Here is a 12,336-nt window from a genome sequence, read left to right as displayed (position 1 = left end):
GCCTGGGCACCTCCTCCAAAAAAAGTTTTTTTTGTTTTGATTCTAGGTTTTGTGTTTGAAGTTCCTCTCCACTATACTGCATCCTTCTGTGTATTCATCTTCATTATCATTGTAATACTCTACAACAGTAACATAGGAATAGAACCTAAGTCCAAATTCCACACTTAAAAAAAAAAAGAAAGAAAGAAAGAAACCTCATCTATGTGCCGGGTGCTGTGCTAAGTCCTGCAGTAGTTAAAAAGACAGTTTATGCCCCTTATTTCTTCAGTAATGGGCAATAAAAAAAAAAAACACATTATTGCTTATCACAGGAATAATCCATTTTTTAACATTGGTCCCCTTGTTTTATGCTTTAATATGGAAAACTTGGTTGCATGTTAATTCTGATACTAATACACAGTGAAGAAGATCACTTCTTAAAAAATATATGTGAGCTCACTGCAATAGCAATAGGATGTGGATACCAAATTATTACAGTAGTAGTAGTATGTGCTAGCTAATTAAAAAATATATATATATATATATATATATATATATATATATATATGGTAGGAAGCATTGAATGAATGTTATTTTTAATTCTTTTTTTTTTTTTTTTTTTTTTTTTGTGGTGGTGGGGATTGAACCCAGGGCCTTGTGCATGGGAGGCAAGCACTCTACCAACTGAGCTATATCCCCAGCCATTGTTATTTTTAATTCTTAAATGGCTTTATTATTCTGTCTAAAACTGTTCTGGTTCAGATTTATCTTTTTGGCTTTACAGCAGTTAGAAGAAAAGAGTGAAGATCAAGAAGACAAAGAATGTTTGAAACAAGCAATAACAGCTTTGCTTAATGTTCAAAGTGGTATGGAAAAAATATGTTCTAAAAGTCTTGCAAAACGAAGGCTGAGGTGAATATTCTCACTTTTTAAAGTATCCTCCTTTTCACCCTGAATATTGTGGTGTAAATTCAGGGATCCCAGTTCCCTCCTCAAGTAAACAATGAAGAAAATAGTTTTAGTGACAAGCTTGGTCTTTCAGAGGAAGTGACATCAAAGCCAGGAGAATTTGTTATTGTTTGAAAAACCTTTCATATTTGTGCATTTTCCTTTCATACTCCCAGACAAGACCTCCTGAAAATCAACTGGTAAGCTAAAGGAGAGATAGAGCAAAATGTATTGGGTAGATTTATGTCAGCATCATTGTTCTGTCAAAGTAAAATTAGTAATGCCCTTTATTTTAGGGATTATATAACTCAAAGCATTAATTCAGATAACATTACTTCCACTTTCCTAATTATAATATGTGCTATGTGTTTCTAACTTTGGGTCTTGTCCATTTAAACACTTGTAAATAATTTATTTTAATCTCTTAAATTACTTTTTTTTTCACTATGTTGGGCTACTTTTTAATGTTTGCATTCTAAATATTTAGTAGCCAAGATAGAAATAATCATACTGTAGCTGAATCTGTATGGTTGAATTTTGTCAATAGTCATTGTTCTTTTTAGAGCACTGAAAATTTTTTCTGTGTTGTTTTAGTTTCCAAAATTGTGTAGTTGTGTACCACTAATATATTTGAGGAATTAGTAAACACCTTATCAGTGTGACTTTTGAAAATGTACTTTTACCCTATCCCTTATTTACATGAACTGTAGATTCTTTGTCATCTGTGCACTAATAATGTCTTTTCCTTTATCCCAGTGAATCTGCATGTCGGTTTTATAGTCAGCAAATGAAGGGAAAACAACTAGCAATCAAGAAAATGAACGAGATTCAGAAGAATATTGATGGTTGGGAGGGAAAAGACATCGGACAGAGTTGCAATGAGTTTATAATGGAAGGAACTCTTACACGTGTAGGAGCCAAACATGAGAGACACATATTTCTCTTTGATGGTTTAATGATTTGCTGTAAATCAAATCATGGGCAGCCAAGACTTCCTGGTGCTAGCAATGCAGAATATCGTCTGAAAGAAAAGTTTTTTATGCGAAAGGTACAAATTAATGATAAAGATGACACCAGTGAATACAAGCATGCTTTTGAAATAATTCTAAAAGATGAAAATAGTGTTATATTTTCTGCCAAGTCAGCTGAAGAGAAAAACAATTGGATGGCAGCATTGATATCTTTGCAGTACCGGAGTACACTGGAAAGGATGCTTGATGTAACAATGCTACAAGAAGAGAAGGAAGAGCAGATGAGGCTGCCTAGCGCTGATGTGTATAGATTTGCAGAGCCTGACTCTGAAGAGAATATTATATTTGAAGAGAACATGCAACCTAAGGCTGGAATTCCAATTATTAAAGCAGGAACTGTTATTAAACTTATAGAGAGACTTACATACCATATGTATGCAGGTAAGAAATGTGAAGTTGTTTGTTATTTTGTTTTACTGCTTCTAGCTGACTGTCTGCTGTGTAGGTTATTGTGCCTAAAATAGAAAACAAACTAACGATCTAAAATCTCTGCATTCTCAGAGATCATTTTCTTTGACTAAAACCACCACTTATATTTCCTTGAATTTTTATATTTTCTACCACATTTATATACATTATTTTAAACCTTACAGAGAGTTACAGATGAGAAAATGAGTCCCTTAATTAAACTTATCCAGTTAGAAAGCAGAAGAAACATTAAACTTAATAATAAATTATCATTGGAGTCTAAAAGCTATATATTCCTTTATCTCTTTTTTCTTTCTTTCTATTACTTCTATTGCTGAGCGTAAAATAAGTAGAAATTATAATATGCATATATCACCAGAACTGTGCTAGTAGTAAAAATATCCCCAGCATTGCTTTTTCATAATTCCCATTCCTAAATCTATTAAATTTAGCAATTCCATTTAAGTATTTTCAGCATTTTTCCCCCTTTTTTAAAAATAACTAATGCTATTTTTAGAAAACAGTTTCATCTTAACAGGGAAATTCTTAGAGATAAACCTGCCCAGATAACAATAGGAAGATTAGTATAGGCAGAATCAAATATTATGTCTGAGAGGTAAGGAATAAATATATAATGATTGTTTGTAATTTCATTTCTTCTAATGAAACAACATGATCATCTGTTCTTCAGCCTTCAATTTCTCCACATACTAAGAAGTTTTATAATTGTAAAATTTTGTATGTTGTGAGTATTAGAGCACTGAACTGAGACTTGGAAACTTGACTTTTTCATAGTCCCTTAATGTCACAGAAACTTGATTTTTTAATCTCAAAAATCAACATCAAATAGCTACCTTGGTATGTTGGTGGGAATAGTAAATGAAATAATACCACATGTGGAAAACTTTGCAAAAATATAAATGTAAACTGTTTTCAAAAGCTTTTTATTATAAAGTGATTATTATAAATTATAAATGATTTAAAATCAAATGTAACTCAATAACATAAATGCTATTCTTAAATTGTTAAATGTTAAAGTTAACTTCCGTCCCCATTTCTTCTTGTAATGGGGTTGGGGATGGAGACTAGAGATTGAACCTAGGGCCTGGCACATGCTAGGCAAGTGCTCTAACTTCTTTTTCCTATTTCTAGATGTATGTTTCTAGGGAAATTTTTCTTCCATTTTTAAAGTTAGCCTATTGGATTCTCAGTTCTCTTTGGAAATTATTATAATACCAGTTAAATTAAGCGTTTAAATATATCCATTATATTTATCAAATGAATGAAGAGCATTCAACAATGTTAATCTGTTCAATTTATTAACTACAATCAGAACCACATTACAAGGAGTGAAATTAAGTTAAAATAATATTTTTATCAGTGGTCAGAATCACTTTATTCATAAATACAATCTGTTCATTATCTCCGTATCTCTCGGGGATAAATTAGCCAATGTTTGCTTGATTTGGTTTCAGTTTTTATTTGGCCTCTCACTGGTAGTCCTTTAGCTAATTTTTTCCATAGTAAAATAATAGTATTTTCCATAGGTTAGTTTTATAAGCAGTTTGGGTTCTCTGAACACATACCATTTGGTAGTAGTAGGCAGTAGCTGAGACATATGTTGAATGTAGTAAGAGAAAAATAGTGTGGGATTTCAGTTTTTTGGGTAATTTTTCTCCTAAAAATTTCTGTAGTCATTGGATCATTTTGCTGATCCAAAAATTTTATTAAAAAATTTTAATAGCACAGGAAATTAAACAAGTTTCCTAATGTTTATATTAAAAATTAGTTATGAGGTAACAATTTTCAGTAGTTATTATGATCTACCTAATTAGTTAATGTTCATTAACCTTTTATATTATACTTTATGATCCAGAATAACATTTTTAAACTAAATATTCATTTTATCCTAAATGTTTTTTTTGGGGGGAGTGGGATTCTTAGACTATTTAGAGTAAAATTAATACTTAATTTTTTTTCTCTGTAAGGACAGAATTTTTAATTTGTTTTCCTATCAAGCAATATAAGTGGAAACAGCTAAAGCATTCCTGGTGTTTCTTATCACAAGTCAGTGGTTGGGATTGTGGTTGGAAAATACTTTTAAATTCCAAATTTTCTAATCTAATTGTTTCTATAAAACTTGATTGTTAATTATAAAAATTGTTCTTTAAACTGATTTTTTTCACAGAATTAATTTCTGATATTTCATAAGCAGTTGCAGAACTGCAATTAAATATTTCTTTTATGGGGAACTGTGCTTTATTTTTTGAATGAGCATACTATAAAGCAAACTTAACTTGAACAAGCTGATACTTTTTCTGTCAGTCTTCATTCCTGAATGTGTACAATGCTAGCCAAAGTTGTTGGTTATAGCACTTTTGTCATGGTGTTATTAGTTACTTTATTAATTTTTAGCTTTTGAATCGAATATTTTGCATAGTTTTTCTTCTTATTATATTTAAATTTCTAAATTTGTAGAACTTTGCCAAAGTATTGAAGTTTAAAACAGTTAAATTAAAAAAAAAAGAGAGAGAGAGATTCCTCTCAGCAATTTCTTGAAAAATCAAATGTCAGCTAGTTTTAGAAGTGTTGGGGCTAATTTTGACATTTTTTTTTCATTCTTATTTTGAAATGTAATTGAAAGCTTTATGTCATAAATGTTATTACTAATGTAACTGGAATCCACCAGCAGCTTTCATGAGTTGTAGTATACACAATTATTGTTAATTATTAGCTTTTTTGAGCTATTCTGTAAGACTTGTTTACTGATCTTATTACTGGTGATACAGAATGTACTTCTTTTTTTTTTTTTTTTTTTTAATGTTTTATTTATTTATTTATTTATTTATTTATTTATTTATTTATTTATTTATTTATTTATTTATTTACTGGTGTGTGCTGGGGATTGAACCCAGGGCCTTGTGCATGTGAGGCAAGTACTCTACCAACTGAGCTATATCCCTAGCCCCCAGAATGTACTTCTAAGAGAGTTAACTTGTAAAATAAGAAAGCAGTTATTTTCAAGATCCCTTCTAGCTGAAATGGACTTTTTTTTCCAGTTATTTGTCTTAAGAACAACTGGTCTACTTTTCTTTTACCTTTCTTCGGCTTCCCCAAAGAAAAAAACGGATTTTTGGTTTGGTTAGTTGGCTAATAGGTATTTTTATTGGTGAACACACAGTACAGATTGTGGCTTACACTGAAGGAAAGCTAAAATTTAATTTGCATATTTTTATTATATAGAATTATTTAAAAAGACATTGAATAGAATTCATGAGGAATTTAATAACTAATTCTATAAGATACCACCTACAGACATCTTTTAGATTATTATAGTTTAGTCAGACATTGTCATAAAAAACAGAAGAGAAATTGATTTAACCTTGCTTAATTCAGACTTAACTATAGCTTTAGCTAACTTGATTCCTCAAGTGTTTTAACAATAATTTACAAAAGGGAGCTATAGATTACTAATGTAAGGAGTGTTGTCCAAGCCCTCATTTTATAGACAAAAACTCATGGCTCCTGAAGGTTATATGGTTTTCTAGAAACCATATTATCAGGTAATTGCATAAGAAGGTCTAAAAATTAGGTTTCTTGACTCAACATACTTTCTACCTATTACAAAGATTCATACAAGGTTAAGTTTTTCTTTATTAGATTGTGTTAGTAAAAATAAAGGGAATTGCTTGGTTTGAAATGCTAATGATATAAATGCTTGTTCATTTCTGGGCAAACATGGGTCTACTATGGAGATACAGTCAGTGTAACTTTTTTTCTGATTGAAATAGGTAAAGATAGGTTCTAACTATAGGCAAACTGCCATTGTAAAGCATAGTTGTATAGTTAGATCATTATCATCACTCTGTTTTTTCAAAAAATCCAGTCAGACTTTAGTCTATTGGTATAGCTTGTTCTGTAAAAGGAAATTTTTCTGAAAAAAGAAACTTTAGGAGAATTAGAAAATGTATGATTCATGGAAAGGATTGCAACAGGATCTGATACAGAATCTAATTTATAGCTTGTCTCTCATCTCAATGTTTCTGGACATACAGTAAATCATTAACTATATCAGAGCTTTGAGATTCAGTCCAAATACTGGCAGGGTGGAATAGGAGTAAGAATTACCCAGTGGGGTGAATCATTCTCAATCTGACAATGGTATGAAGAGACTATTTTCTTACCTAGAATAAGCAAACACAAAAGGAAACTAGGAAGAGTCACTTCACAGAGTTGTTGTGGACAGTAAAATATGAATTAATTATTGAGACCTAAAACAATATGGGTAGAGAAAAAGATGGTGGTGGAATATCCAGTTTAGTAGTCTATTTTAGAAAAATGAGATGACCTTCAGGTAAGCATTGTGATTCAGAACTGACATTATATGGAAAATAAAAGTTTTTCATATTGAAGTGTGAGAAAAGGGTGTTCTCTTGCATTGTGAACTTCACTTTTACAGAAGATAGGATTTAAAAAACTTAATATTTACTGCTATATTATGCATTCATATATAAAGTGCTAAACATAAAAATCTAATGAAGATTTTTGAGTTTGTGTCTTATGTAAGCTCAGTTTGGGTGCTTAACTTTTTAAAAATCTTTTGAATGATTTTTGATCTATAGGGCAGTGGTGTTCTATTTTTAAGCCCTCTGATTTTTTTTTTTAAGGGTTTGTGCGTCAGCATAGCGTCTGTTTCCTTTTTTAAGGAATTCAAGAGTGATTGTTTATAAATCCTTGCTGAGAAGCTTATTGTTTCTTGTAGCTTTTAAATGGCTGTATTAAAGGGAGTATTATCACATGAACAGACATCCTGATTAACAGTGTTGAGCTATGGTGGATGGGGGAGGGGTATTCTTCATATAAATAGCTTTTAATGTAATAAATATTTCATAAATCACATTGACCTTGCCAAATAAAAGTCAAATATCAATCAAAATAAGTACACAAGAAGAATTGGATTTATCACCTCAAATCTCATGTGTATGTTCTGAACACTAATGTAGGTATATTCTGAGTTTGTAGGATTTTAAAGAATTGTGCAGTAAAATAAAACAAAGACAGCTAGAAGGCCAGCAGAAAATAACAACCGCAGCTTATGTTTGAAATTATCTAGATATAGACCAGGGATTTCAAAGTGGAATTGGCAGGTATGTATAGAGAGGTTATACTGAGAGGGGAAAGCACAGAAACTAGTGAACATGATGGAAATCTCAATGCAAGGTTTGAAAGTCAAGTGGAAGAGTAGTATTACTGATGATGAGGCAGGAAAAAAATGGACAAATTTATTTTTTGTTGCTTATGTTGAAATCCATTAGGGGTCATGTTTGAGCATGAAATTTGTGGAATTGTCTCTACTGAGTGATAATCAGAGGAAAATATCAAAATAGGCTGCTTTTTATTTCCTCTATGAATATTTGTTCATACTTATGTTTCAAAGCCAAATGCAGGTTGGCCTTTGTATTTTTATGTATTTGCCTTCCATCAGTATCTGAAATATCATTTTAGAATATAAGTAGATAACTGCTACCCCACAACCAACTAGCAATATGCCTTAACTTTTATCATTGCCTGATGAATGGAAGTAGGTACTTTGTTTTCTTCAAAAATTATATAATCTGTCCTTATTGATGGATATTTTTTGATCTTTACATCATCACTAAGATAAAGGTCTTTAGTAGTTAATGTGGCGTGGTATATGATGCAGTCACTGAAATAGAGAAATAAGTGCAATAGAAATAAAAATAGTTTCTGGAATATGTATGCTTTTTCGTGTAGAGTTTCAAATATAGGCCATGGCCTCTCAAATAAATTTTTCATTCATTAGACTTTTCATTGCTTTAGACTAAAAATAAAGTCTAAATTACACAAGCCTGGGAATATAGGTAGCATTTAAAGTACTTAAATTTTTGCTATTTTTTTTTGTTTATTTTTGGTTTCTGCTATTTTTTTCTGATTCACAAGATTGCTTGCTCTTACTTCCAATCAAGCTAAAAACAACTTAAACTTGAGTCACTTAAACTACTACAACAGTGATGATTGTGGAAGTGTTTATTTCACTATCAGCCCAAGAAACTCCTCTTCTGAACGCAGTGTACAGGAAGGTACAGCTGCTGCTTCCTAAAATCTAGAAGAAGGCTTATAGTTATAGTTTACATAATTATGGTAGAAAAGAACACCAAATCAGGAATCACATAACCAAGGTTCTGGTTTCAGTTTTGCCACTCTACTGTGTGACTTTGTATAAATCCTAGTTACTTCTCTCACCTGTCTTACTGAGCTTATAGAAATCATATGAAATAAATTAGGTGAAAACTCTTTGAGAACATTACATAACAGTCATTAGGAATTGCCATGATCCCATCTGAGTGGTGTGGCACTGAGGCATATCATCAGTTACTAAAGTACTAAAATGGTTTAAGATGAAAAGACTGTTTTTAAATGGTTTGGGTTAAGAGGATGAAAAATCTATTTTAAATTTGTTTGCCTTTAAAAATAGTCATTGTTTTCTTATTATAAAAATCTACTTTAGGGGCTGAGGCTGGGACTCAGTGGTAGAGCACTTGCCTAGCATGTGTGAGGCACTGGGTACGATCCTCAGCACCGCATATAAGTAAATAAAAAATAAAGGTTCATCAACAACTAAAATAAATATATGTATATATGTACGCACACACTTTAATTCACTTAGATCTTGCTTTTATTCTGTTTTCAACTTACAAGTACCTTTGATAATCCCACAACATTTTAGCCTGATTTTGGTTCGCATTTGAGAAGAAATAGATCTGGGTGTTGATTTTAAATCTTTATACTAAAATAAACTTTTAAAGCAGGAGCGGGGGACACTCTAAATTTGGAACACAGCTCAGGGATACTTGGGACCTCTGTACTGAGGGTATGGGCTTTCTCTCCAATAGTGACAGCTCAAAGTCCCTATTGTGGCCACTGCTGTTGCTTCCTAAATACATGCTTTTTTAAAGTAGCCTCACCTTACAAATAGATTTGCAGAACAGGAAGAAGATTCTTGAAAGGGAGGGTTGTGATGAAACCGATAAAAATCTCTGTTTTAAAATCTTGTACAGCCTTCTGTTTTAAAATCTTTTCTTCTGGATGAGACATTAGTCTTTAACTGAGGAACTCTGTAACTGAAGACAATAAAATACCAACAGAAATGAAATTATTAAAGGATTATATGTATTTAAATTACTTTTATCAGTAACCCATTCTAGCCTCAGAAGCTAAAGGAAAATGGAGTATTTAAAACCAATGTACTTTGAGTCTGTGAACTTTTCTTTAACTTAAAAGTATTGTAATTTTAAATCCAGGATTATCTGATATTTAACTCAATTCATTATCTTTTTGACCATATATACCAATAGATTAGAAATAGATTTCTGCTTTATAATGAATCTGTGACTTTGCAAGAGTAAAATGGTAATAGTGTTATGAATATTTAAATTTAGAGTGGTTCTTAATCAGATAGAATCAGCTTAAATAAAAATTTTCCAAATACCTTCTGATTTTGCTAAGTCCTGTGCTAATAAAAGACAATGTATTTGTTTTAAGTTTTGATCCACAATGTGTGGCCTAACAAAAATAAAGGCATTTGTTATCCTCAGTGAATTTACCATAAATTAGACTTTACCAGTCCATAATGTAAATAGGAGACTGCTTCCAGAAAAAGACTCAAGTCAATGAACTTTCCCCTCCTTCTTTATAAGGACTCTTATAACTAAATGTAGACTTTGATGGAATTTGAGTTATAGAAGTGAGTGGGGTTCTTCCCCCCCCCCCCCCTTTATGCAAAAGACCATAGCCCAGTTCTCTTTTGCTGATGACAGCATCCTTTTTCTACAACTTGGGAGAATACTATCAAGAAGAAGCAGGAGTAGGTCAGATCTGGGGAAGTTATCTCAGTCGATGGGCCTCCTGTTCTACTTCATGGAGGTATGAATGAAAAGTAGAACCTTTCATGAAGAGGGTTGGAGACTCTTCTTATGATTGATTTGTACAATTCTAGTCTCTGTGTTAGTTTTAACAGCTTCAACAGATAAAATTTGTGTTTGAGTTCCCATGTAATTCAACAGTAACAGCTTACAGTTGTTTCAGCAGCTCTAGGTAAGGCCTCTGGCAATTAAAAACAATATTTAATCTACTTTATAAGATTCAATTTCTAGTTGTATGCTGTGTTAACATGATTTTTAAAAAATCTAAATAACTGATCCTAGATGCCAAGATAAACTAATCTGTATGCCAAGAAATTAATAGATTATTGTTGCTGTTTCTTTACCAAAAAGATAAACCAACTGGTGATAGGCTGAGATCCTCGTAGCAATATGCCTTTGCCTTTTTCCCTTATACATTCCTGTGGCCAATGATAAGTGTAAGACCATCTGTCCAGTGTGCAGAGAGCAAGAAATAAGCTGACAAAAATTTTTAATATCAATTTTTTTACCACTGATTTAGAAAACACTAAAGCTAGTAGTACATTACAAAATCCAAAACATTTTCTGTGCTGAAACATTTGGGACTTTTAAAATTTACTTTTGATCTCTTTAAAAAAATGTAAATAGTAGTTTTAAACATTCTGAATCAAATACTTTAATATTTTTCCTTTTTCTTTTTAGATCCCAATTTTGTTCGGACATTTCTTACAACATACAGATCCTTTTGCAAACCTCAAGAACTACTGAGTCTTATAATAGAAAGGTCTGTTTTTTAAAATGTTTAAGTTATTTTAAAAGAGATTGAGCAATAATCTTATATGTTTTTCAGATATATGTTGGATGAATTGTAGTTCATGAGCACTTTTAAAATAAATCCATTTATTTTTACATCATGTTACCTTTGATTATTTAAATAAAAAATAGATGCCATTTTTAAATGGAAATTTAGCATTTGAAAACTCACATTTATAGAATTAACCACTTTAAAATATTACATAGAAGTGTATAATTTAAACTCTGAGTTTTTTTGGTTTCTGTTTAATTTTTTTTTTCTTGGTACCAAGGATTAAACCAGGGGTGCTTAACCACTGTCCCATATCCCCAGCCTGTTTTTATTTTTTATTTAGAGATGGGGTCATCTAAGTTGCTAACCAGTTAAGTTGCTGAGGCTGGCTTTTAACTTGCAATCCTCCTGCTCAACCTCTGGAGCCGCTGGAATTATAGGTGTGCACTACCACACCTAGCTATATAATTTAGACTCTGGATATTCAATTCTTTATGATATTCAAACAAAAGTTTTCAAATATTCCACAAATTGAGTAAACCGTAACTTGTCAGTAAATATGTTTAATACTATCATTCAGGAATGTGATAGTATTAATCTACCCAAAGAGCAATCTACTTTTCAAACATTGGTTGCCCTTAAAAGTTATCAGCTGATTTAGAGTAATTCTACAAACCAAGATTGAACATCAATTCCATAACTATATAGTCATTTATTTTTTAGATTTTTGCATGCATTTATTATGTTTCTAGTTAGTTTTACCTATATTGTCAAGTATTAACCTCTTTTTTAAAATATTATCATTTGCCTTTACATTATAGAAGCCTCACTAATTTTCACAGATGTTTACATCCTTAAGTAATTTTGAATAGTATTCTTTTTTCTTTTATAATTTTTATAATTTTATAATTGTACATATTAATGAAGTACCATGTAATGTTTCAGTATATGTATATATTGTGTAATAACAGTAATCTCTTAGTTGTGCTGACTAAAAGCTTTGTGGATTTCTCTATTGCATAATTTGAAATATTTTCATTAAATTTTTTCTGTGTTATGACAGGTTTGAAATTCCAGAGCCTGAGCCAACAGAAGCTGATCGTATAGCTATAGAGAATGGAGATCAACCCTTGAGTGCAGAACTAAAAAGATTTAGAAAAGAATATATACAGCCTGTACAACTACGGTAAGCATTAAATAATAACTAAAGTAAACAAGTCTTCATCAGACTTTTGTTTCAAAG

The 12,336-nt window shown here is 31.3% G+C and overlaps 1 protein-coding gene across 4 annotated transcripts in view; it reads left to right on the top strand.

Annotated features, from left to right (window-relative positions):
- Sos1 (SOS Ras/Rac guanine nucleotide exchange factor 1) overlaps positions 1–12,336 on the top strand; it is a 169,332-nt gene that overhangs the window by 77,017 nt on the left and 79,979 nt on the right. For all 4 annotated transcript variants that reach the window (XM_071601517.1, XM_071601516.1, XM_071601515.1 and 1 more), the window contains exons 9-12: positions 764–891; positions 1,684–2,339; positions 10,991–11,072; positions 12,157–12,279. In XM_071601517.1, coding sequence (XP_071457618.1) covers positions 764–891; positions 1,684–2,339; positions 10,991–11,072; positions 12,157–12,279 — 989 coding nt within the window. The remainder of the gene's footprint in view (positions 1–763; positions 892–1,683; positions 2,340–10,990; positions 11,073–12,156; positions 12,280–12,336) is intronic.

Source organism: Marmota flaviventris, chromosome 14 (genome assembly GCF_047511675.1).
Source record: "Marmota flaviventris isolate mMarFla1 chromosome 14, mMarFla1.hap1, whole genome shotgun sequence".
Classification (NCBI taxonomy): Eukaryota; Metazoa; Chordata; class Mammalia; order Rodentia; family Sciuridae; genus Marmota; species Marmota flaviventris.
The sequence above is the reverse complement of the archived record's forward strand: the minus strand, read 5'-3'. Positions and strand labels throughout refer to the sequence as shown.